The sequence below is a fragment of the Eleutherodactylus coqui genome, chromosome 2 (assembly GCF_035609145.1).
Source record: "Eleutherodactylus coqui strain aEleCoq1 chromosome 2, aEleCoq1.hap1, whole genome shotgun sequence".
NCBI lineage: Eukaryota > Metazoa > Chordata > Amphibia > Anura > Eleutherodactylidae > Eleutherodactylus > Eleutherodactylus coqui.
This window is the reverse complement of record NC_089838.1, coordinates 205,611,724-205,638,945: the sequence shown is the minus strand read 5'-3', so window position 1 is coordinate 205,638,945 and position 27,222 is coordinate 205,611,724. Positions and strand designations below refer to the sequence as shown.

At 45.7% G+C, this 27,222-nt stretch overlaps 1 protein-coding gene across 7 annotated transcripts in view; it reads right to left on the bottom strand.

Moving 5' to 3' along the window:
* The window catches only part of HERC1 (HECT and RLD domain containing E3 ubiquitin protein ligase family member 1), a 138,312-nt gene extending 111,741 nt beyond the window's left edge, over window positions 1-26,571 (bottom strand). For all 7 annotated transcript variants that reach the window (XR_010790360.1, XM_066592289.1, XM_066592291.1 and 4 more), the window contains exons 1-6: window positions 26,417-26,571; window positions 5,831-5,952; window positions 2,977-3,935; window positions 2,768-2,863; window positions 787-981; window positions 86-397 (exon numbers count right to left, since the gene is read on the bottom strand). Coding sequence is in view for 6 of the 7 variants with exons in the window: in XM_066592289.1 (XP_066448386.1) it covers window positions 86-397; window positions 787-981; window positions 2,768-2,863; window positions 2,977-3,906 (1,533 nt within the window). In the remaining variant the exon portion in view is untranslated. The remainder of the gene's footprint in view (window positions 1-85; window positions 398-786; window positions 982-2,767; window positions 2,864-2,976; window positions 3,936-5,830; window positions 5,953-26,416) is intronic.
* Window positions 26,572-27,222: the final 651 nt, after the last annotated feature.

Sequence of the window (27,222 nt, the reverse complement as noted above, 5' to 3'; positions counted from 1 at the left end):
AAAAAAACAAAAAAACAACTTATTAAGCAGAAATCATTAGCATCTCTATAAACTGCTAAACTCCAGGTCAATAGAAATTCATTACCTTTCCTTGTAGAGTGCCTTGAATAAGCTTTGGATATTTTTGCGTTGAACTGTTACCATGGCCTAGCTTGCCATAGTCACCATCTCCCCAGCTGAATACCTCTCCTTCAGTAGTGAATGCTAGGGTATGGCCATCAGATCCTTTGGAGGATGAAACTTTCTTGATAGAACGGTGAGGTTCAAAGGTAAGTTTCTTCAAGGTGGATTGGTTGTTGGAATCCCCGAGGCCTAATCTCCCATAGCTGCCTTTCCCGCAGGCTCTTACTGAGCCATCAGTGGATATAACAAAAGTGCAGTACTGTCCAGCTTCGATCTACGTGAAAGATGAATAATGCACCATATAAGTACAGAACAAAATCTATCGATAATTTTATCCCCGCCCCCAAAAAAGAAAAAGATTAAAACGTTGATCTGATGTACCCAAAATGAACGAGTCAGGCAACTTTGCAAATATGATAGATTAAATCAAGACTACTGTTTGGGTATACAGCTTCTACACAGAGAACAACAACACAGCCCTAATAATCATGGGAGTGTAGAATGAGGTGATAAAAATAAGAAATTCAGCTGTATTACCTCAAAATTTCCTAATGAAGGTAATTGAAAGTGGGTTTCCTAAACAAGATAACTTCTTAAATCTTAACTGGGTGAAAAACCTGTTAAAACACTTTACAATACCAGAGAATCCCGATGAACACTTACTGTCTGTGCATCTGAGAAACAGGGAGCTAACTTTGGCTGTAGTATTTTCTCTTGGGTCCCCTCCACTAACTGGTGGCTGCTATTACTTCCCCATACGTATACTTCACATGTCTCCGATACCACTGGACTTTCTCCAGTCTGGATGCTGTCTGGGCTAGCGCAGGTTCTTGAGTAGTCAGACGCCATTTGACACACCTAGGCAAGAATTCAGTAATTGCTTGTGAAATCAAGAATAATGACAGGATACAAAAAGAAGTCACTCGACAGAAGTTGGAAGTGCTGCAGTTGGGTAAATTAAACATTAGACATACGTAGAGCTCTATTCTAAGAAACAATATAATAAAAGTAGAATATATCAATACCATTTAAGTCCTTATGCAGCAGCAGTAAATGCTTAAAGGGGTTCTGTCAAAAAATTAACACACACACACACACACACACACACACACACACACACACCTGTGCCTTACCAGACCGTTCACCACTAACCTGCTGCTCTCCTGATGGCCCCCCGGCAGCCTTTCTATCGCAATGCAGAAGCTGGCAAAGTGCCAGCTTCCGCCGCGTCAGTGGTTGACACCTCATAAGTGATGCATCGCCCACTGATTGGCCTGGCGGCGTCTAACCTCTGAAGCCCTCAGAGAGTCAACGGCAAGTGCGCAGGCGTCCCCCTTCCAGGCGCGCTTGCACACTCGCTGTCGACTCTCCAAGGACTTCAGAGGTTAGACGCGGCCAGGTATGCGTCAGCCCGCAGAAGCCGCTGGGAGATGACCCCTCACGCGCCAGGTAAACAACAGAGGGAAGAAATACAACGAGATTAGGTAAGTTTACTTTGTTTTTTTTACTATTTTCTTTCCACAGGTTAGACTGTACAGGGATGCAGGGCAGGATGCAGGCAAGTATACATTTTTTTATTTTGCTGACAGAACCCCTTCAATTGGAAGGAAATGAGAGAAGAACAGTACTGAACAAAATATAACCATCACAATTAGAATCATAGAATGGTAGAGTTCGAAGGGAACTCCAGGGTCATCGGGTCCAACCCCCTGCTCAGTGCAGGATTCACTAAATCATCCCAGACAGATATTTGTCCAGACTTTGAACATTTCCATTGAAGGAGAACTCACCACCTCCAGTGGTAACCTGTTCCACTTATTGATCACCCTGACTGTCAGAAAGTTTTTTTTTCTAATATCTAATTTGTGTCTCCTCCCTTTCAGTTTCATCCCATTGCTTCTAGTCTTTCCTTGTACAAATGAGAATAGGGCTGATCCCTCTGCACTATGACAGCCCTTCAGATATCTGTAGACAGCTATTAAGTCCTCTCAGCCTTCTTTTTTGCAAGCTAAACATTCCCAGATCCTTTAACCGTTCCTCATAGGATATGATTTGCAGACCGCTCACCATCCTGGTAACTCTTCTCTGAACTTGCTCCAGTTTGTCTGTTTTTTTGTTGTTGTTTGTTTGTTTGTTTTTTAAGTGGGGTGACGAGAACTGGACACCGTATTCCAGATGAGGTCTGACTAAGTAGAGCGGGATAATTACCTCAGGTGATCTATATTCTATGCTTCTCTTAATACATCCCAGAATTGGGTTTGCCTTTTTGGCTGCTGCATCACATTGTTGACTCATGTTCAGTCTATGATCTATTAGTATACCCAAGTCTTTCTCACAAGTGCTGCGGCTTAGACCAATTCCTCCCATTCTGTATGTGGGTTTTTTTCATTTTTCTTGCCCAGATGTAGGCCTTTGCATTTCTCCTTGTTAAATACCATTCTGTTAGTCGCCGCCCACTGTGCAAGCTTTTCTAGATCCTTTTGAATACTCTCTCGCTCTTCCCTAGTGTTAGCTATCCCTCCTAGCTTTGTGTTGTCAGCAAATTTGATCAGCTTTCCATCAATTCCCTCCTCCCGATCATTCATAAAAATGTTGAACAATAATTAAAAATTCAAACGTTTTAGCTTTTTATTTTTTACTATACCTCCTCAAAGAGACACAGTGCAGCCTCATACAGAGAGCAAAGGCCATCTGCTGTTCTGGTGGGCTCTCTCCATTGAGTTCTGTCTGCTGATGACCCCTTCAAAACATAAGATATTAATGCTGTATTTTATGAATATATTAAATGAAATATGCAAAAACTGCAGAGTGTGAGGAAAGTCTAAAGGGTCAGAGCGCAGGCTTCACACTTACCAGGGACCTCCTCATCTGCTGAAGGATGCTAATGAAGCAATCACAGCTGATCATGCCTTCCTGTGTCGTTAGCATCTTGTTCTTGTCTGCCTCATTAACCAAAGCCGAAGCAGCCAGTGCCATTTCAATCCACTCTAAGAGGTAGCGAAGCGAGCCACGCTGAGAAGCTAGGCCAAGGAGTAGCTCGGAAACTAAGCGTCTGCCCAAGGTGTCTGCCCCTGAATTAGGAACAGTCACCCCTTTCAAAAAGGTGGTGACCTGTGCCAAACAGTCCAGTCCCATAGGTGGTATTTTGCTCTCGTTGGCAAGGGATAGAGGGGGTAGGGAATTCACCACATCAATGGCCGTTCGTATAACATCATTACACAAATTCAGACCAGATCCAGCAGTTGGCAGCATCCAGCTCTGCCGTAGAAGAGCAAAGAGTAAGCTCAGACCAGTCCTCACACCCATTTCAATAAGAGCATCAGTACTTGAGCGTGGCCGTTCACTAACTGACAGGGTATCTGCAGAACTAGAGCTACTCTCGGGTGAATGCTGCTGCTGTTTAACTTTGCCTTTGTCATGATACTTGTTAGAAAGGGCATAGAACACCCTTTGGAGAACCAGCAGTCTCTTCCGCAGAGCCCCAGCAAAAGGGGAGTCCGAACACACCACCTTGGCCAGAGCCAGCTGGCTGCTAAGTAACGCATCCAGGTAGTGATCCTGCTCATCACATGACAAAGACTCCCTCTCAAAATCTGGCAGCTGGGGTCCTTTGAGACATAGGACCTGTTGTGGAAGTGGGACCACTTCTTTGTTGCTGACCAACTTGGCATATAGGACAGAGACTCCTTCCCGGGTAGCAATAGATTCACTATCTTCTGTTATCCAGGAGCTGTTTAGGTGCTCCAGCCATTTTAACTTCACAGGGGGCATCATGCCAGCCATTATTATTCACTCTACTGCCATGGGGACTTCTGTAAGTAAAGAGAATGAGGAAATAGACATTGATGTAAATGTACCACCAAAAATAGTCTAAATGATGATAGTGGAGTAAAACACAGTAATGGTATCCTGACATTTTATGCTAGGAAAGCACAAATCGAGACTGGCAGTATAGTAACTAGTGCTGATACCAGGAGCTGGCATCGGGCAAGAAAACCTCTTAACCTTTAAAACTATTTTTATGATATTTATGATTGATTCCACAATAAGATGACGGAGCTTTATTTATTTAGCCATTGATTTCAAAAATGCATATTCTAGCAACAACAAATAAGGCTTAATGGTTATACAGTGAAAAGTCATGTAACTTCCTAATATATCTTGTGTATAAGCCTTATCTGCAGAGACCAGAACATTGCGTAACCCGCCAGCAGTTTTGGACGAGTTCTGTTTGCTCAGCAGAAAAAGGTCAGTTTAGGACGAACAGCTCGTTCTACATTAAAGGGCTGCAGCCCTATCAACTGCAGTTCTATTCGCTGTACTAAGTAGTCTGCCTGTTCAAGTTTTATAATGGGCGAACTACTTAGTGCTCACTGCACTGCAGCGACAGCTTCCAGCGCTCACACCGGGAGAGGCAAGAACACCACTTACGAGGCGATGCTGATAAGTCTTTGGCTTTGTGTTCTTTTTGTTTCTATGGTAACGAATGTTACATCACATGAAAGCCTTATGTGTCTAATATATGTTTTAAAAAATTTGTGTTTGCAGCTTATGGTAACAGTGATCTAGCCACGCGGGAAAACAAAATGGCAGAGTCTAAGGCGATATTCACGGCAAATGAGAGCAGAGTAGGGATAAAATTCTTGTTTCTGCAAGGAAAGTCCACAAAGGATATTCATGGTGATATGTCGCAGACATTGGGGGATCAATGCCCTTCATATTCTACAGTTAAGAACTGGGTTGCCAAATTTAAAACAGGCCACTTCAGCACCAATGATGAGGAAGGTCCTGGACGACCGAGAGAGGTTGCTGTTCCAGAGATCGTCGATGCTGTGCACAACCTCATACAGCTAAAGGAATAGCAGACATCATGGGGATTTCTCCTGAACGTGTTGTATTATCCATGAACATTTGAACATGAAGAAGCTATCTGCAAAGTGGGTCCCCAAATGTTTGGCAACAGATCAGAAAAGCATGTGAGTGAAAACTTCCCGTCCATTTGTCAGCGTTTCCCGACTGATAAGAACTTCCTGGATCGACTGGTCATTACGGATGAGACCTGGATTTATTTGTATGACCCTGAAACCAAAGAGCAGTCAAAAGAGTGGAGGCACAGTGCTTCTCCTCGCCCAAAGAAGTTCAGGGTGCAAAAATCAGCCACTAAGGTGATGGCGTCTGTGTTCTGGGATGAGGAGGGCGTGATGCTAGTGGACTACCTTCAAAATGGTTCCATCATCAATGCAAGGTATTACATTGAACTTTTGGACCAATTGAAGGCAGCCCTAAAGGCCAAAAGGCGCAGAAAGCTATCCAAAGCAATCTTGTTCCTGCAAGACAACGCCTCTGCTCACACTGCACAAGTGACCACGGCAAAACTGGTGGAGCTAGGCTTCCAGCTGGTTGACCACCCACCTTATTCACCATAATGTTGTAATGTATCTGAATGTCCCACCTTTCTTTTTTTCTATTCTATATAAACCTTTTCCCACTCAAATAAAAGGCATATGCCCAATGGTATACACTCTATAATGATGTGTCTTTCATTGCAGTCTCCGGGCTCATATTATTCATATCCAATATGGCACCCACAGTATATCGAACAGTGCAAATTGCGCTAACAATATGAAAACTAGATGCTATTATGCCACAGCATAAGGGCAAGCTGCCTATATGAGGAGAAAAAAAAAAGAAAAAATGTGTCTCTTACTTTTCACACTTCAATGTTGCGGGTGCCTCTCAAGGATTTCAGTTGCCATGAAGCTGTGATACTGCAACATCCATTGTGATGCTTATAAAGTGTTGCAGCGTTTGCAATGGGTGAGGAGTCTTCTGCAGAGAAAGAAAGAAGTTTACTGTAAAAATATAATGTATGACTGGAAAGGTACAGAAAAACAAAAAACGTTAGTGTCAGTAAATGCCTCTTCAGCGGGGTCACGGGCAAGCCTTGAGGCTCATTTACACGAAAAGATGATCACTCAAAAGATGGCTTTTGAGCGATCATTTTTCATAAACTACTAATTGGTACTAATGCCAATTAGTAGCTTATTAACCCAGGAGCTATATTCCGAGAACACCAGGTGCTCTGTTCTCTAAATACATCTCATTTGTGCTGCTGCGGGGCTGACAGCTGAGACAATATTATCAGCGCTTCCCGCGAAGAACACAGCATGAAGTCCCTGCAATCAGCTCTTGTGCCGAATGATGGATTTTATACCAAACATAAAATCATCATTCGGCAGAAAAGTGAAAGATGGGCACATTTACAAGCAACTATTATCGTTCGAAAGATAGCTTTTGAGTGAATTTTGAGCGATAATCGTTGTGTGTAAAAGGGCTTTATCACTACACTGTTCTGCACAATGTAGCCTTATGATCCGCCCTCGACTCCATCACCTTTCTCCCACCAGTATACTTATGAGTTTTCTCATCCTAGGATAGGTTTCCACAGGTTGCTTTGCCATAACCTATTGTATTCCATTCCTGGGCAAACCCTTTAAGCCTATTTCTTCATAACTTCCATCCCTGAATTTTGACCAGCACCCAAATCAAATAATACAAATACATTATCCAGGCAAGGTAATATACCAATGCAGTGCAATGAAAATTGTTATCTTGGAAGATTAAGCCTCATAAAACAGTATGCAAATAAGGGAGATGGAATAAATCCTCCACAGTACCACCTATTGAAAGGCAGCATTCCTTCAAGTCAAAGTCAGACTTTTTATACAAGTCTTGTTACAATGACTGGGAATTAAAAGCAAAGCCAGACTCCATGTACAGACAGCTGTTTCAGGGTTTTTGCCCTTCATCAGTGTACAGTAGGAGTCTGGCTTTTGCTAGTGAAAGGCCTGGGACGGGGGTCAGAAACGCTCTTTTCTCCTTAGGGAGAGCAACTATATACTATAAACTAAATGAGGAGGCCATCTCCCTTATTTGCATATTACCCAGAGGAGCGTGCGTGGCCATTTGAGTCTCCTCACTTAGTTTATAGTATATAGTTGCTCTCCCTAAGGAGAAAAGAGCGTTTCTGACCCCCGTCCCAGGCCTCTCACTAGCAAAAGCCAGACTCCTACTGTACACTGATGAAGGGCAATAACCCGGAAACAGCTGTATGTACATGGGGTCTGGCTTTGCTTTTAATTCCCAGTCATTGTAACAAGACTTGTATAAAAAGTCTAACTTTGACTTGAAGGAATGCTGCCTTTCAATAGATGGCACTGTGGAGGATTTATTCCATCTCCCTTATTTGCATATTACCCAGAGGAGCGTGCGTGGCCATTTGAGTCTCCTCACTTAGGGAGAGCAACTATATAGTATAAACTAAGGAGAAAAGAGAGTTTCTGACCCCATAAAACAGTATGTAACAACTTCATTTTCCCCCCCACAAAAATCAATAGTACAAGCATATATAAGGTTTGTAATACATCTTATTGCTTCCTACCTCTTATCAGACCACCCTCTCCTACCCCATGCACAGCTCACTCACTCACTCACTCACTCACTCACTCACTCAACACACTGGTAAAAATCAGTCTTGGGCGCTGGAGAGGGAAATGTGGCTGCAGAAACACATGCAGACCCTGCTGCTGGCTCTAGAAAGTGTTTTACTACCTCATCCCAGTGTTGGATCCACAGCTACACTGCTCAGTACTGCTATATAATTATCTCCTTGCTCCTGCTTCTACGTATTTGCTACAGAGAATTCGGCTACATTCACATGGGTGGGTGTAATACTGGGCCTCTGAAATTCCAGGCACCCAGTGTCCCCTATTAAGCACAGAGCCGCTGGCCACTTCCATATCACCTGACCAGCGGCGCTATGTTCACTAGAGGCCACCAGGTGCCCAGTAAGTGGGGCTCACACAGCAGCTTGCAAGGGCCTGCAGCGGGTTCCAGCTGTGAGCCCAGCCGTGACCCTGCGTACGGCCCCGTAATGTACTGTGTATGACTATGTACTTAAAGTGGTCACGCGCAGTACACTTGTTTTATTTCTCATGCCGTCGCTTAGCAATGACGCGGGTACCCGCAGCAGATATGCAATGTAATTGCATATGGGTTGCGGGTATACCCGCAACCATAGACCACAATTGGCTCTATGTTGCAGATTGCACAGTAAAAAAAAAAAAGAACATGCTGCGTTCTTTTTTCCGAGAACGGATTATGCAATTCCGACCTGCAGAATTGTGCAATTCAATTCATTTGATTGTTCCGCGTATCACCACAGATCAAACGCTCACGGAATCCACAATTCCTATCCGGTCATTTGAGAAAGGACTAAAGAAGGTGCCGTAAGCATGAAGAATTGAGAGGTGAAAGGGAACGCGGTATCTTCTGATGTCAGCTGCAGTGTGGTGTATTTCGACTCTGTTTTTGCAGAAATGCTGCAGATTTTGCCATGGAAAATCCCTAGCATTTCTGCTACATGTGAACATACCCTAAAGCTGGGTCCACACGGGACTGATTTACTGCAGAATGTCCGCATGCAACTGGCGTGGAGAGGCCGGCTCAGCTCCAAGTCAAACTTCAAAGTGTATTCATTCAGAAATGCCGCAACAATTTACAATAAAATGTGATTGTTCCCAGCAAGAGAAACCAAGTAATCCTGTAGATATGATACCTTTTAATGGCTAACAAACATACATGATGTAATAGGGAGCTTGCAAACTTCTCGGACTCTTCGTCAGGCTATTCGTTAGCCTGACGAAGAGCCCGAGAGCTTCGCAAGATCGCCATTACATCATGTATGTTTGTTAGCCATTAAAAGGTATCATATCTACAGGATTACTTGGTTTCTCTTGCTGGGAACAATCACATTTTGCTCTACTGGCTAACACCGTACCAAACCTTTGTTTTCAATTTACAATAAAACAGCCACGGGGGCAAACGTTATCCTGTTTCGAGTTCATGCGCTTTGAGGGTCGGGCAGAATGGACCTGATGACAATCAGCATGTTTGTACAAAGGTCTGTGTAATTAGCTCACCGGTCAGGCTTGTGTAATATCTGACAGTGCAGTGGGTAAATTACACAGACGTTTGTACATACACAGCCCAGTAAACGTGTGCAGTCTATGGGATGGGGACAACCCGAAGGATTCTGGGATTGGAGTTGGGGTTGGGAAAGAACGCTCTTCTTCTCCTTTGCCCTTTGGGGTAACTCCATCAACTTGGTTTTAGCTTTCCCTTAATATTCCCTAGGAGAAGAACAGGGTCTACAAAACTGCAGCTTGTTTTTAACTGGTTTAACTCCAGGAAGTACTTTTTGTTGGCAGCTTTCTCAAAGATTCTGTCCAGTTCTGGACCAAATAGTGCTTGCCGTATCACCTTAAAAAAAACAAAAAAACAATTTGTTTTGTCATATCATGTCCCAAGTCCAAGGCTTTAGCCATAGGGCCCGGCGAGTAGAGTTAGTAAATGCTCCCATTTAGTAGCAAAGCTCCACAAAAAGAACCTGCAGCCGCCTAAAATATAATTCTAGTAAAGTTCTCTTTGGCTAAATGGCTTTAGCTGTGAAACCGAACACTGCAGAGGAAGGCCTATGGAGAAACAGAATTTAGTGGTGTGTGGGTCGGAGCCCAGAGTTATTGTAACCTCACTGTTCACACAGTCTGCTCTACAATGCAGTCTTTCAAGACCTATAAATACTATAACAACAAAGGAATAGCAAGAAGGAGCCTTCTTTATCTTGCATTTAATGCAGATATAAAACATTTGATACCTATAGAGAATATTCCAGAATAATTTAAATCATGGCATCTATTATTCTAGCCTAATCACATCAACTGAATTGCTCCCTCCTATATTTGGATTGGTACAATATGTAATATGCAAGCCTTTTGACCGCTGAAAAATAGTTGTTTTTTTTTGCATCTGATGTGTATAAAGCATTTATACCCTTCCCGGCCCACGTCAAAGGCCCCTCACTAGGCAGGGCAAAAACCTACTGCACACTGATGAGGGGCAAACCCCCAAAACAGCTGTCTGTGTATGGATTCTGGCTTTTGGTCTGCAATTCCTATTCATTGTTAGAGCTCCTACCCACTTGTGTTTTTTTAACACGATTGTTAATGGGACTTGCTAATGTTAAAAAACACATCACAAGTTTGTGCTTTACGATTTTGTGCGATTTGTTTTTAACATTAGAAAGGCCCATTGACAATTGCGTTTTAAAAAAGGTAGCGTTAACAAAACGCTAGTGGGTAGGAGCCCTTATAAAGACTTCTAGGGTCTGACGTTGATTTGCAAGAATGCTGTCATCCAATAGGTGGCACTGCAGAGATCTTGTTCCATCTTCCTTATTTGCATATCAACCACTACTGTAACACCACTTACCTATTCCACTATAGTTTTTCCCATAATATTGCTGGCAATACCCCAATAGCAAACACCAGAAATGGTGTAGCGAGTCCAATCATATGTTTAACCCCTTCCTGCTATAGGACGTACAGTTACATCCTGCGGGGTCGGAGTATGTATGAAGAGAGATTGCACGGCGATCTCTCTTCATACAGCACTAGTGCAAACTGTTTATTACTGCTGACATCTGGCGGCAATGGCTGCAATCGTCTGCATGGCCAATCGCGGCTTTTAACCCTTTAAACGCCGCTGTCAGTTCTCTAAGTGAAAATAAGAACAATAAACTTTTACTAATTGTTAAAAAAAATAAAAAAATTAAAAAAAGCACACACACACACCATTTGCCATATTTACAATAAAAGAATCTAAATAATAAAATAAAAATACATATTTGGTATCGCTGCGTCCGTAAAAGTCCGATCTACCAAAGTAACACATTATTTACCCCGCGCGGTGAACGTTGTCTAAAAAATAAATAAATAAAAACCGCTGGAAATGCACTTTTTTGGTCACCCTGTCTCCAAGAAAAAAAAAATACAATAAAAAGCGATCAAAAAGTCCTGTTTATTCCAAAATGGTATAAACGGAAAAGACAAGTACCACGGCACAAAATGAGCCCTTGCACAACTATGTTGACGGAAAAATAAAAAAGTAATTGCGCGCAGAAGATGGCGGCAGAAAATAATTTCAAAAAATTAAATATCTTTAAGAAATAATACAAGTAGTACAACAAAACAAACAAAAAAATAAACACTATGCAAGTTTGGTATCATAGTAATTGTACTGACCCATAGAATAAAGTTATCAGGTCAATTCTGTTGCAGTTTGTGTGCCGTAGAAACAAAACGCACTGAAAGATTGAGGAATTTTTTTCATTAGTACTCCACTTAGAATTTTTTTTGTAAGTTTTTCAGTAAATTATATGGTACATTAAATAGTACCAATATAAATTGCAACTCGACCAGCAAAAAACAAGCCCTCATATAGCTATGTTGATGGATAAATAAAAGGAGTTACAATTTTTTTAAAAGGGGTAAGGAAAAAAACGAAAATGGGTGTGTGTGTGTGTGGGGGGGGGGGGGGGGGTTAACATGCATTTTTTTTTCTTTTAAAAGGAGTTCACCTACTTTTTATTTTTTGTGCCGACCTTCCAAGAGCCATTGACATGGCCACATGAGGGCTTGTTTTTGGTGGGACAAGTGTTTTGTTTTTTTTTTGATACCATTTAATGTACCCGTATAATATATGTAAATGTAAGTACAGCAATTGCAGCTTTGGGAGTGGGGGGGGGGGGGGGGGAGGGGGTAGTTGATTAGTTTTAACAGCATTGTTTTATGGGTCAGTACAATTACAGTGACAGGAAATTTATAGTTTAATGTAAACAACATTTTTTTCTTACCAAAAATTGCTCAGCATCATCATATTGTGAGACTACTGATTTTTTTGCCAGGTGATCTGTAGTTTTTACTACCATCGTTTCGGGAAGTGTATGCCTGTAGGTCACTTTTTATACAAATTTTTGGGGAGCCAAGATATCAAGTAGGGGGCAGGGGTAGAAAATCACTAATTCTGTCATTCCATCAAAAGTGTAGGATAAATTTTGAAAAATTGTGATATTCTAATAGCTCGGCCTTTCATGTACACAACAAACACTGTATACATTGGGGTTTCTAACGGTTTAGATTTATGGTGGGGAAAACCGTAGAATTTTTAAATTTTTAAAAAATTTTAATAAAGTTTTAACAAAATGAAAAAAATTATTCAAATTTTTTTTTACACTTTTGTTTAGCCTACAGAAGGGACTTCATCTTGCGAACATTTGATAACTCATGCAATATACTGTAATATATAGTATATGGTATAATAGTTTAGTAGAACAGTATTGCAGTACATAGCGATTTTTGATAACGCCCATCAAGCCCTGCCAGTGGTATGGTTTGATAGACATCTACACATGGGGGCCTTCAGTAGGCTCTGGCCTGCCATGCTAGCCAACTGACACTCCCCTGATCATGTTGTGGGGAGTATCGATGGGGAGCAGGAAAGATGACGCCTGCCTGCTGATTGTTTCGATGTGTGGTCAGTTTTGACTACAGCATCTATGGAGTCCACTGACACAATCAAATGAACAAATTTGAGTGAAAATCGTTCAGTGAATGAGAAAATAAACACTCACTTGTAGTATACGGTCGTTTAAGCTGACTTTTCATCAGCTTTAAAAAAATCTTATTGGCTCGCTGGCTTGTCGTTTCGTGTAAATGCTCACCGCTTCCCATATGAGGTGAAGCGCTGAGCGAGAAGTGGATGAGAAACCGGCGAGCAGGCGGCAAGTCTTTCAGTTTAAATGCTCAGCACTCGTGCTGACGACCTTAGCGGTGACCTCAGCACGAGTGCGGGCGTTTAAAAGACTATCGGCTCGTGTAAAGGGGCCTTTAGTTGTACAGTGTCTTAACTGTAGGCAGATCTCTTGTGGCACCATGGCTACTCAACACACTACAGTGTTTTGGCACCCCCATTCCTTGTGGTGGAGGGTGCTCTCTCGTGTTTTCAGCAACACAGCAGAAAAGGACAAGCGCTACCTCAGCTTCTATGGTCGACAGTCCAGGCATACACTCTTTCGGACAGAAGGGTTCCAGGGATTCTACTAGTAGTAATTATTAGGAAATTATAGTACCAGTGTTTCTGGTGGCGCAATGCACCACACAGCTCTGCTACGTGGTACATGCATTATGATCCCCACACATCACACCACAGCAGCTTGATTACCACACAAGACTAACACAGCTTGGCTCCTGCCACAGCAGTGACATCACCACAGGTCCTTCAGCCAACCGGATCTCTGTGGTGGTGGTGGGTCAGTGTGTTCTGTCAGAACTGCTGAGTCGTGTCTGACATAATAGCGGTTCAGTTGTATTCTCATTTTGTTATTTTCCCCTTTTCAAGAGCCCCAACTGTGTTGTTCTTCTGTCAGTCAGACACTGTTTTATATATGTAGTAGGACCTTCAATGAGGTCACCGGGGGCAGAGCGATGACATCACCAGGTGTGGAGCATAAGAATCACACTTACATACTCACAGATAACTGGTCGTTAGCAAAAACATCTTACAAGGCTATTTAATATCTTTTTCACTGACTTTTTTCCCCCATTTTTTAGTTTTATTAGGGGTAAAAAGCTTAAAATAAAAATAAAAAAATGAAAAGATTTTAACATTAATAATTGTTTATTTTAATTTGTATATTCACGCTAAAATGAAGTATGGGTTCCTCATTTTGTTTCAGACGTTTTGATATATAATATGTATGGTTTCGGATTACAGGGCGCATATGGCAACTGTTTAGGTTGGTGTCCACTTTCGGTCATTTTCTTTTTTAATCGGTTTTATTTTATTCTGTCATTTTTGTAACTTTTTTTTACCATCTTTGTCCCCCGTGACATCATATAAGACCTCTGGGAGACATTCACATGTTTTTGTTTTATTTGACACTTTTCCACTGTAGCTGAGGCATCCATAGGAGTCCCAGTTACAGGGTAAAACATCCCCATGTAGTGACATCAGTCACTGGCAGAGCTGATCAGGGTCTGCTAGGACTCTGCAGCTCTGCTGTGCCAGGGAATCCCAGTGGTCACCTGATTGCTGGGTCGCATAGTGGAAGAAGCACTCCCACTTGCACTTCTTAGTACATGGCGCTCAGTGAGCGCTATGTACATGGGAAAGGAGAAGGCAGAAGCGGTTAAAAAACACTTTTCCCTTCTGTGACTAACAGCTGAGAATCCGCCATGCTTCTGCTTGATTGAAGCAGGAGAGGCTTTAATCCTACCCCATATCTCTGCAATTGGGCGGAATTAAAGTCCAGGACCAAGCACCGTAAATTTACAACGCTTTGTCCTTAAGGGGTTAATAATTGGAAGCTGGCACTGTCAGTGAGTGTGACTTTTTCAGTCAGTGCACATACACATATCCGATGCAGACCGCGGCAATCCTGGCTCACGCCTCAGCCAAATGGCTGTGGAGAAAGTCGCAAAAGTCCACAGACTTTTTCCACTACAAATTCATGCTCAGAACATCGCAACAATCCACCCTTTTCTCATCGTGGACACGCTAAAAACGCTCACTGTTGCCCTCATCCACTCTTGGCTCGATTGTTGCAACTCGCTGCTGATTGGCCTTCCCCGCGCCAGACTCTGCCCCCTCCAATCCATCCTGAATGCGACAGCCAGGCTAATCTTTCTGTCCAGCCACTACTTGGATGCCTCTGCCCTGTGCCAGTCACTGCACTGACTGCCCGTCAAATATAGAATTCAATTCAAACTCACTACCTTCATTCATAAAGCTCTCCATAGCACTGCGCCGTCCTGCATGGCCTCCCTCATCTCAATCCGCCCAGCCCTGCTAATGAAATCAGACTACGTGGCCCTTTAATTCGAACCGCTCATTCCCACCTCCAAGACTTCTCTGGAACAGCACTCTGGAACGCGCTACCCAAATCTATCCGGGCAATCCCTGACATACACGACTTCAGGCGTGCTCTAAAAACACATCTCTTCCGGGAGGCATACCATATCCCCTAAACCAAACCCCCTCTGTACTCCCTCTGATAACATGGTCCGTTGTCCTACTGAGTGCAATCCTTGCTAGCTGCAGTCAACCACCCCCTGCAGTCATAACGATTAAGCCACAATATGGCTTAAGTCTGACCATTGTCTACGAGTCCACACCGTGCACATCTCCAACCCCTCTACCTTCTATATCACCCCATTATTTGTATATGTAAGCTCATCGGAGGAAGTCCCTCACCCCCACTGTTTCCATCAACTGATTACTATATGTAACTGTGGTTTTTGTATCTGTTTTTTTTTGTATCTGTTCCCTCCATTTTGTAAGCGCTGTGAAATATGTTCGCGCTATATAAATAAAGATTATTATTATATACTGGTCTCTATTGGAGTGTGCATGCACTGAGTGAAGAAAAGAGTCATGCTCACAGACCAAACGTTGACTTCAAGTGTGACAGCGGGAAACCGGGGAGCCGGGTAAGTATAAAAAGTACACCCCCACGGCCCCCCCATAACTTAGTCTATTGGAGGTGTTAACACACCAAAGGGAATGCATTGGGGCTAATAGACGCGTGTTTTTGTGTGCACATATGCTTGAACAAAAACACGCTCATGTAAAGCCACCCTTAAAGGTGTATTAGAGACCACTAACTGCTTAAGAAAAATATGCTTCAGAATTGTTATTTCATGCAGAGTAGAAGTATATATTAAAATGTTAAGAGTGGCGTTAGGACCTCAGTAAATCCACTGATCCCGATGCACTGAAAGGCTTTAAAAACAGTAACCAAAACAAAGACTGAAGGGTATGTCCAACTGTCCATACAAAGGAATCAGACTTGGATTTTTACATGTATATTCCACAGCTAAAAGCTACGGCAGGAATCGACAGTGCGCAAGAAAAGAAGCGCCATATAGACTATGCAGATTCACGACGGATTGCGCTGCAAAAATTCGGTGTGAATATACCCCTAGGCCAGATTCATACGGTCAAGGATGTACACAAGAGTGCGATGCAATGCTTTCTATTGAACATAACGGGAAAACACACTTGCTGACCCTCTAATGCACCTGAAAGCTGCGCCGGAGGATCGCTACTGCACAGAAGGGATGGGGAAAATGCCTCACATCCACGTAAAAAGGCACGTTCGCAAGAGCAATACCAGACAGAGAGCACTGGCTGTGATTGGCTGTAAGAGTCAGCCAATCACAGCCAGCGCTTTCAGCAGCCAGGGATTTTTCAATTCCCGGCCAGAAGATGAAATGATGAACCAGATGATCAGTGCCTGGACCTGGGAGGAAGCTGCTGCGACGCCCTAGACAGTGCAGGAGAGTTGATGTATACTTTTTTTTCTTCAGTTACAGCTTATTTTCAGGGTAGGGCTGATATTTCAAGCCCCCCTACCCTCCAAAAAAAATCCTCACATGTGATGCTACAAAGTCACGGTATTATCGCGAGAAGGTGCAGCGATATCGCACGGTGCAGCATCGCTGCGAATTTCTCGCGGCGATGCATGGTCGCCCATGTGAAGGAGGCCTAAGGGGTTAAGGTCACCTGCACTATTTTACTTGCACGCACCACAAAAAAAATGCAATACTGCGCTAGGTTGCAGCCAATGAGAAGCATGGTGCATCATGAACAACATTAACCCTTTCTAGAAAAACAATTTTTTACACGGTGAAAAATGATTTATGCTGTAATAACAACGTGGTAAATAATCAATTGATTAGAACTAATACAACATGAAAAATGTATTCTGCCATTTATTACAACTATTAGGAGAACAACGAGAAGACTTATTCAGCAATCGATTGGAAAAAAGAGGCAATGTCACGTCAAAAATAATTATGTATGTGTGAGAGCGGCCTGAGAATCTGTGCCACAACCGCTGTGTAGCATCAACTAATATATATATATATATATATATATATATATATATATATATATATATATATATACACACATATACACACATATACACACACACACACATACAATAGCAATGCATTATCAGAGTGATCACAGCTTTTCTGGTTCCAGTCAAACAGGGACATGAAAAATAAGATAAAAATAGTAACAGAAAACCCTTTTTTGCACCCTTTCCTCTGCTTGTATAAAAACAAAAATGACTAAGCAAAGAAAAAAAAACACGTATTTTAGTGATGCGTATTCTGCATCATCTTATCCACAACGGCCTGTACAATAAACTGAACGTACTTTATCCTGTATAGTGAAAACAGTCAAAAAAAAGTCAATTAAAAAAGTAAAATAAATATTACAGCTTGTATGCAAAAACGAGCCCTCTGAGAGCCCCCTCAGTGGGGGAGGGGGGAAGTTATGTGACTTTGAATGCAACAATGCAGGAAAAAATAGGGGGGGGGGGGGGTGGGTTATTGCGCAAAAGTGGAAAAACTTAAACAAATCTATCTAGTTTTTTTTCCTGCGGGTTGCTAAGATTACGAATATACCTAAATATTTATGATGTATATTTTCTGGTACCATCAATTTGATCATCAATTTGAAACCGTAACTTTTATTTTTGCGTTGACATGACCATGTGAGGGCTTGGTATCTTGCATGCCAAACTGTAGTTTTTATTGGTACCATTCATTTTATTTTTTTTTAAACATCAAATTTTGTTACTATTTGGTCTATTTTTTTTTCTGTTGCGGCCATGCTCCTCTCTAACTGCCACGGGTTTTGAAGCAGCGCTTTCCCAGCGGAAATTTTGTAGTTTTTTGTTGCGGCAAAAACCATGAGATTTCCCCTGGGAATACGTCTCGTCTGACCCGAGGCTTAAGCTTTTATTACCCTTTTTGTTTTCTAATAAAGCTTTTTTTTTTTTTACATTTTTAATTTTTTTAGTTATGTTTTTAGTTCCCATAGGGGATTTAAACTTGCGATTGTTTGATCGCTCATACAATATAATGCAACACCACAATATTACATTATACTACATTCTGACAGGCAGTCCATCAAGGCATGTCCCAGGGTACAGTGGACCCCAGTGCAACACACTTGCTACTGCAAATTTTTGATGTTTATCTATCTTTAAAATTTTTTTTTTGGGGGGGGGGGGGGGGGGGAGATAAAAGTTACAGAAAAATATTTACTCCGATTTAATAAAACCAGTTTTCAGAACCCGACATGATGACTGGTGGGCAATACGTCATTAGGTTTAGTATCTGGAGATACATTTTCGTTACAAAACAAGAATCACATGCCATGTCACCTTGAAGTCTTGGACACAGGTCAGATGAGATATTTCATCATCCTGATAGTCTTACCAGAAGCATCAGACAAGCATGTTCGCCAGTGATAAAGCTCTGAGTACATACTGTATAGTACATAGAGCTGAAGGTAAAGCAGGACACAGACTAGCCAGGACAGGATGGAGATGCTACAAACAGGAATGTTCTCATTGATTCAGGCTAACATTCTGCTCTGGGCTTTCCAGTAGCATCCAGCTGATAGGAGACAACCTGCATACATAGTTGTACACAGCACCCATCCATACACAGCAAACATGAAAATACACAATAGAAACAATGTAACACCATTCATGACAATTGTATCCCAAAACAACCAGCCTCACATGAAACCGTTACAGTGTCCAGTGCCAGTCCTCTCTGTGGCTGAGACATCTGCATGAGGACAATTACCATCATCTCTGGGCTCTGTACTATCTTTAGCAAATCAGGGCACAGTCATTTGCATCATGCAGACAAATGAGAGAAAAGTCATGTAGAACAGCGCTGTAACACTTATGTCTACTGTACCATCCTCAGGTGAAGATTGTAATACATTCATAACATACACATAGCATGAGACAATAGGCAAGACCTACACATATAAGCTTACAAATCAATAAGGCCACTTCAACTGCAGTGAAAGAATAAGAGAAACAAGCAAAGACTTCAGAGCTCAACTTGTTCACATCTACATTCATAGCCCCCTTGAACATTTTAGACACTTCTGCATCGCCATGCTTGCTCTCCACATGACACAAACCTAGACGGAACTGCCTGTAAGGGTGGTTTCACATCTGCACTGGAACCTCAGAGACTACTTGTGTGTAGGGACTACTTGTGTGTAGGGACTACTTGTGTGTAGGGACTACTTGTACCGCTTGTGTAGAGCTCGTTGACCACTAAACGCTTCTATAACGTAATCAAAGAGATTTCACCCAGTTAAAGTTTGAGGAGGGCGCATTATTGGAATGCAAGAAAGCTGGGTGTTGTTTCAACAAGTTGCCCGCCACCTGGGCCGCTCTGACCAAACTGTTGAGAAGTGTTGTGTGCATACCCTCACACACCTACTGGGTCCCATAGTTACCGGTCTCAGGATCCCCCTGACAGACTATTAGTGGAGAGGAACAAGCAGCACAAGCAGCTCCAAGTGTTTTATTGTCTGCCATCCAGAGACCGGTGGCATCATCTTAACATGGACATTTGGTTTCACGGCGCCCATTACGTGTTCTGCCTTTAACACCCACCGTCGTAGTTTGCAGTCATTTAGTGAACAACTAAACTGGACTGCTACGGAGTGGAGCCAGGTTGTCTTCTGCAACAAATCCAGGTTTTGTTTGGGTACGGACAGTGGTACCAAAGCCTCCACGCCCACCCGTATCACATCTTGAATCCAAGCCAGAGGCGGCTCAAAAGGGTACCAGAGCCTCCATGCCCACCCGTATCACATCTTATATCCAAGCTAGAGGCGGTACAACAGGGTACTAGAGCCTCCATGCCCACCCATATCACATCTTATATCCAAGCTAGAGGCGGTACAACAGGGTACTAGAGCCTCCATGCCCACCCATATCACATCTTGTATCCAAGCTAGAGGCGGTACAACAGGGTACTAGGGCCTCCATGCCCGCCCATATCACATCTTGTTTCCAAGCTAGAGGCGGTACAACAGGGTACTAGAGCCTCCATGCATGCCCATATCATATCTTGTTTCCAAGCTAGAGGCGGTACAACAGGGTACTAGAGCCTCCATGCCTGCCCATATCACATCTTGTATCCAAGCTAGAGGCAGTACAGCAGGGTACTAGAGCCTCCATGCCCGCCCATATCACATCTTGTATCCAAGCCAGAGGCGGTGCAACAGGGTACTAGAGCCTCCATGCCCGCCCATATCACATCTTGTATCCAAGCTAGAGGCGGTACAGCAGGGTACTAGAGCCTCCATGCCCGCCCATATCACATCTTGTATCCAAGCTAGAGGCGGTGCAACAGGGTACTAGAGCCTCCATGCCCGCCCATATCACATCTTGTATCCAAGCTAGAGGCGGTGCAACAGGGTACTAGAGCCTCCATGCCCGCCCATATCACATCTTGTATCCAAGCTAGAAGCGGTACAACAGGGTACTAGGGCCTCCCTTCAAGCGGTCAGTTTTCTGTAATAAATTATTCTTTTGCTCTGATATTGTATTCACTTATATCAATGGTACAATCACACAGAGAAAGTTTCATTCGATACCGACAATTCTTTCTAGGGCATGTTTTTTCTTTTGACAATCAGTGTATTTAATAAGGGAGGCAAGGATTTATTAAAACAGACATCAGGAGAGGCGATAAGTCCTCTTTCACACAGGCGACACAACATTGCCGCAAGAAAATTGCAGCAATATCACATCGGTGGTCCGTGATGATTCATTGAATGGCTGTGGTTCGTTCATCGAGCGCAGAAATGCTGCAGAATGTTACCCTAAAGTAGTAAATAAAATGGTACTGCTTTTTTTAACAAGACGTTTTTATATTAGTGACGGATTTATGTTCTACTTAAAATGATGAAACAGACCTACATCTCATAGTATACAGCGAGACAAGAAATTTCGCGTCATGGTCTTTGGCACTGAGTATCACCACAAAGTCCACATTCATACATGAAGATCTGTGTTGTTGGCTGTGATTTTACCCCTGCAGCAAGATGTGCAACGTTATCTCTAAGTCTTGCATGAATTCTTTGGAATGGAGTCATATACATGAGTGGCGGGTCCTATCTCTTTGCGTTCCTTGGAACACATTGTCCATTAACTTCAATGGGACCTTGAATGCATGGCATGCTGTGCGGCATAAGATTTCACATTGAAATCCATGGGAAAGGCTTGCGATCCTCTATCGCATAAGAGGATCGGAATTTCACAAATGCGTTGCGTTCTTGCCTGAAAAATGCCTCGTAACTGTAGGTATAACGCAGGTTGCTGAGTGCGATGACGTGTGTAAGCAGCCTAAGGGTGCCTGCGATGCCGTGTGTAAGCAGCCTAAGGGTGCCTTCACAATTGCACGTTTGTTGAGCGATGCGAGAGTGAGTAAACAGACTGAATTATGAAACCAATGATGGTTTCATTCCCATTTGCGATGTTTTCACTCACGCGATGTGGAGTTTGAAAATCGCACCATGCCCCATCTTTCTGCTTTATCCCCCATGTTTCCTTATGGAACCTCCCTTTTATCGCATCACAACTTCTAAACTTGCGATTTTCGTGTGATGCGTTTTTAACATTAGAAACACCCATTGATTTTCGCACGTAAAAATCGCGGGCGGCAGCAATGCAAGATTATTCTCAGGAAAAAACATGGCTGACGCTCAAAAATCGAGGGAACAAAGGCGAGATTTTCTTACGACAAAATCGATTGCCAGTTACAAGGAGCCCTTAAAGGGGTTGTCCCGCGGCAGCAAGTGGGGTTCAGCCCTTCTGTATGGCCATATTAATGCACTTTGTAATATACATCATGCATTAAATATGAACCATACAGAAGTTATTCACTTACCTGCTCCGTTGCTAGCGTCCCCGTCTCCATGGCACCGACTAATTTCAGCGTCTAATCGCCCGATTAGACGCGCTTGTGCTTCCGGTCTTCTCCCTGGTGAATGGGGCCGCTCGTGCCGGAGAGCTGGTCCTCGTAGCTCCGCCCCGTCACGTGTGCCGATTCCAGCCAATCAGGAGGCTGGAATTGGCAATGGACCGCACAGAGCCCACGGTGCACCATGGGAGAAGACCCGCGGTGCATCGTGGGTGAAGATCCCGGCGGCCATCTTAGTAAGGTAAGGAAGAAGTCGCCACAGCGCAGGGATTCGGGTAAGTACTAAACGTTTTGTTTTTTTTAACACATGCATTGGGTTTGTCTCGCGCCGAACGGGGGGCCTATTGAATAAAAAAAAAAACCCGTTTCGGCGCGGGACAACCCCTTTAAGTTCCATTTACACAGTCAGATCAAGCATAGTTTAGTGTTTTGCCCTCCTGACCCAAATTAAGTTTGATATGCCTACCATGTGCCATTTTGGCGCAACCTCATTAGACATCACTGGGTTTTGGGGCCTGGTGACATCCCATAAACATGTCACATGGGCTTCTGATCTGCAGTAGAAGCCTCAGCAGGTTTATGGTCACGTACAACGACCCGTGTCTGGCCTTCTATTGGATGTAGCAGTCATGTGGGTAAACCACCATGTGACTGCTGCAATGTAAACAAACCACCAGAAGGGCGGCAGGGCTGCAGCATGGCAGCAGATGGACAGCAAAAAACACGTCCCTATTTCAGCTCCCCACTACCAATCTTCTATATATTTGTCAATGTCTGTTTCAGCGTCACGCACAAACGGTACGACCGATTGACATGACATTTTGCATACAGTATAATCTCGACCCAGAGAAGGGTACAGGCTAAAAAAAAAAATCCGAAATGTTGTTGTCTTGGCAACCTTATTTGCATATTTTTGCCTTTCCTTGAATTTTATTGCAGCAACCCCAAATTTGCTTTCACCAATGGATTCTACGTACTCGATTTAGTATTCCTGCTTATTTCCAACAAGTAATTCCCACTAGAAGAGTCAGACTGAGCGCTGACAATTTGTGTTTCAGGAACTGGTATGTTCGCAGACAGGAATTCATGGAGTAACCGAGGATTGAAAACTGTTGCCCATAGCAACCAATCACAGCACAGCTTTCATTTTACCTTAGCAGAATGATATATAGCAACCAATCACAGCTTAGCTTTCCTTTTACCTCAGCAGAACAACAAATGAAAGCTGATCTGTGATTGGTTGCTATTGGCAACAACCAATGCACAATTCTACTGAAATTGGACCAGAAATGGGGATTTGTATACGACACAAACTAACAGATTTAGCGTTTTAGATATAAGTAGCTTTCATTCTCTCTCAGCACTGGGGATTAAAGTTGTTGTCTACAGCAACCAATCACAGAGCAGCTTTTATTTTACTACAGCAGTATATAATATAGGAGGCAGAGAGGGGGCGGGAGCTCAGTTCCTGCTTCTGGCTCTTCCATCCCCCCCCCCCCCCCCCCCTGCACATGAGGACAATGTATATCGGCTCGGCGTGAAAACCGAGCCAATATACGTTCGTGGGAATGCAGCCTAAAGCATATTTTACTGTGTAATACCCATCACCAATCTTAACAAGACTTTCAATTGTGCCTCACACACAGCGTGCAAAAAAAGATTGCAGCATGCACTATCTTGGCGCTTATTACGCACGTATACTTGCCAGGAATGCAACTTTATTTGAGGGACCGCCGCTGCCCTGACACATCGACTTTATGGAAAACATCTTTACTTAAGAGCAATGCTACTCAAGGGTTTACTGTATGTGCAATATCACTAAACTCTACTGAGTCCACACCTAGCCGCCATCTGACACCTGGGCACTTGTTCACTCTGTGGTAGTGACAGGTAAAGTAGCCGCACAGCTCTCGCTCGCCATAGACACAAGCCAATCGCCATGTATCCCCAACAACTGTGTGAAGCTGAAGAATCACATCCACAGAGATGAGATGAAGCAGGCCATGTTTAAAGGAGGAGTCTGGGGGCCTCATAAAAGGCAAGGATAGTGACCCTATACTCAGCTGTAGCCAGCGCTATATCTCAGTGCTAGGGGCCTGTACTGAAGGAACAAGGGCGTACTTGAATAGGAAGGCATGACGGTATGGCGCACGGGCCCTGGAACATGGATTTCAATTTTGTGCTTTGGCCTCTATAAGGGCTCCTTCACGCTATGAACGAGGTTGACTTGCACGCACTTTGGCGCATTTGTACTTTTTGTGCACAGAAGGCATGTACATTTGCGTGCAGCAGACGAACACCCCCGATTTAAATGACTAGCCTAATGAGGTCTAGAGGTGTTCTTTTTTTCCCACTGAACTGTGCACCTCCCATAGACGTCAACAGGGACCTGTGGTGCTATAGCGCTGGATGCATCTTTCTGACTGCATCCTGTAGAACATGCATGATGCTGCGCACATCCTGCTGACCTATAAAGGGGACAAGACCGGAGAATGTGGAGTCAGTCTGCCTACAGCACTGGGGATCAGCCACAATCTAAGGTTGGCGCTGCCACAGCTGGTACTACTAGGACGGATGGTGGTGTGATCCTGCTGACACGTTACAAAATGTTTCATCATTTGTATCCAGCCCTGATAACACAGCAACAACATGTTACACCATATGACATCGGGCCGACGCGTCACATCTGGGGGGCTGATAACCGGCAGCTAATTATTAATAAAGAGGCCAAATTACGACCTCTTAACCCCGCCCCCTCTCGTTCCATCGCGACGCAGCCCCCCCCTCCCTCTCGTTCCATCGCGACGCAGCCCCCCCCTCCCTCTCGGTCCATCGCGACGCAGCCCCCCCCTCCCTCTCGGTCCATCGCGACGCAGCCCCCCCCCTCCCTCTCGGTCCATCGCGACGCAGCCCCCCCCCTCCCTCTCGGTCCATCGCGACGCAGCCCCCCCCCCTCCCTCTCGGTCCATCGCGACGCAGCCCCCCCCCTCCCTCTCGGTCCATCGCGACGCAGCCCCCCCCTCCCTCTCGGTCCATCGCGACGCAGCCCCCCCCTCCCTCTCGGTCCATCGCGACGCAGCCCCCCCCTCCCTCTCGGTCCATCGCGACGCAGCCCCCCCCTCCCTCTCGGTCCATCGCGACGCAGCCCCCCCCTCCCTCTCGGTCCATCGCGACGCAGCCCCCCCCTCCCTCTCGGTCCATCGCGACGCAGCCCCCCCCTCCCTCTCGGTCCATCGCGACGCAGCCCCCCCCTCCCTCTCGGTCCATCGCGACGCAGCCCCCCCTCCCTCTCGGTCCATCGCGACGCAGCCCCCCCCTCCCTCTCGGTCCATCGCGACGCAGCCCCCCCCTCCCTCTCGGTCCATCGCGACGCAGCCCCCCCCTCCCTCTCGGTCCATCGCGACGCAGCCCCCCCCTCCCTCTCGGTCCATCGCGACGCAGCCCCCCCCTCCCTCTCGGTCCATCGCGACGCAGCCCCCCCCTCCCTCTCGGTCCATCGCGACGCAGCCCCCCCCCTCCCTCTCGGTCCATCGCGACGCAGCCCCCCCCCTCCCTCTCGGTCCATCGCGACGCAGCCCCCCCCCTCCCTCTCGGTCCATCGCGACGCAGCCCCCCCCCTCCCTCTCGGTCCATCGCGACGCAGCCCCCCCCCTCCCTCTCGGTCCATCGCGACGCAGCCCCCCCCCTCCCTCTCGGTCCATCGCGACGCAGCCCCCCCCCTCCCTCTCGGTCCATCGCGACGCAGCCCCCCCCCTCCCTCTCGGTCCATCGCGACGCAGCCCCCCCCCTCCCTCTCGGTCCATCGCGACGCAGCCCCCCCCTCCCTCTCGGTCCATCGCGACGCAGCCCCCCCCCTCCCTCTCGGTCCATCGCGACGCAGCCCCCCCCTCCCTCTCGGTCCATCGCGACGCAGCCCCCCCCTCCCTCTCGGTCCATCGCGACGCAGCCCCCCCCTCCCTCTCGGTCCATCGCGACGCAGCCCCCCCCTCCCTCTCGGTCCATCGCGACGCAGCCCCCCCCTCCCTCTCGGTCCATCGCGACGCAGCCCCCCCTCCCTCTCGGTCCATCGCGACGCAGCCCCCCCTCCCTCTCGGTCCATCGCGACGCAGCCCCCCCCTCCCTCTCGGTCCATCGCGACGCAGCCCCCCCCTCCCTCTCGGTCCATCGCGACGCAGCCCCCCCCTCCCTCTCGGTCCATCGCGACGCAGCCCCCCCCTCCCTCTCGGTCCATCGCGACGCAGCCCCCCCCTCCCTCTCGGTCCATCGCGACGCAGCCCCCCCCTCCCTCTCGGTCCATCGCGACGCAGCCCCCCCTCCCTCTCGGTCCATCGCAACACAGCCCCCTCCCTCGTTTTATCAGGACACAGCCCTCCCCCTCTCGTTCCATCGCGACACAGCACCCCCCTCCTCCTCCTCATTCCATAAACCCTGTCTCCCGGTGCAGTCCGCAGCTTGGGTGCCGGGAGGCCTCACCGGCTGCACATTGCCCACCACACCTGTGTCATCCCCACTGAGGAGTAATGCCGGCCGTGTCCCCATACTGTCATGTCTCCGCTCAGCACACACCCTAATACCTGCAGCTCCGTCCACACACGCCGTTACCGGCGACTCCTGCCGCAGGGTGTCCGCCGCCCCTCCGTGGGGCACTGTGCACGGCCGCCGCCCGGGGTGCTGTGAGGGGAGCGGCGGTGTCACGGAGGACAGGCCAGTCACTGCCAGCCGCAACGGTTCCACTTGTCAGAAGAAAGGAAAGGGAGGAGACGTGGGAACACACCCAGGAACAGGCGGGGAGAGCCGGCTGCCCTCGGCGGAGCGGCGTTACATAACCGGGGCTGTCCGCCGGCGGCTGGAGTACCTCGTCCGACCTGCAGCCCTGTAGCTGCTTACCCCGGCTGTGCCACCGCCCTGTGTGCAGCACAAACAGGAGGCTCCCCTAGTTCTGCCTGTCAGACGGGCTGTGCTGTGTCTGACAGGAATGGAGGGGGGCTGATTTCTTATACATTTCATATTGGGGGTCAAAGAAATAGCGGGTGCTAAAATACTAAGGTCGCGCTCACATGGCGCATGGTTACCGCGTATTACGCAGGCTCTGTACGCCCGTGTGATACGCGGTAACTCACAGCCAATCATTTACATTGCCTTAGGCAGTTCTGATCACATTAATGTGTCAGAATTGTGTAATGTGCCAGCGCAAAAAAAGCAGCACGTTCTATTTTTCTGCAAGTATACGTGAAGTAGAGCCCATTGTTCTCTATGAGCGGGTATGTGGGCACATCCATATGCAATTAGCAAAGGCGCAGCAAATATATACAAAAAAAAACAACAGGTATACTGCGCATGACTGCGTGATATACGTTGTCATGCGTAATGCAAATCATTT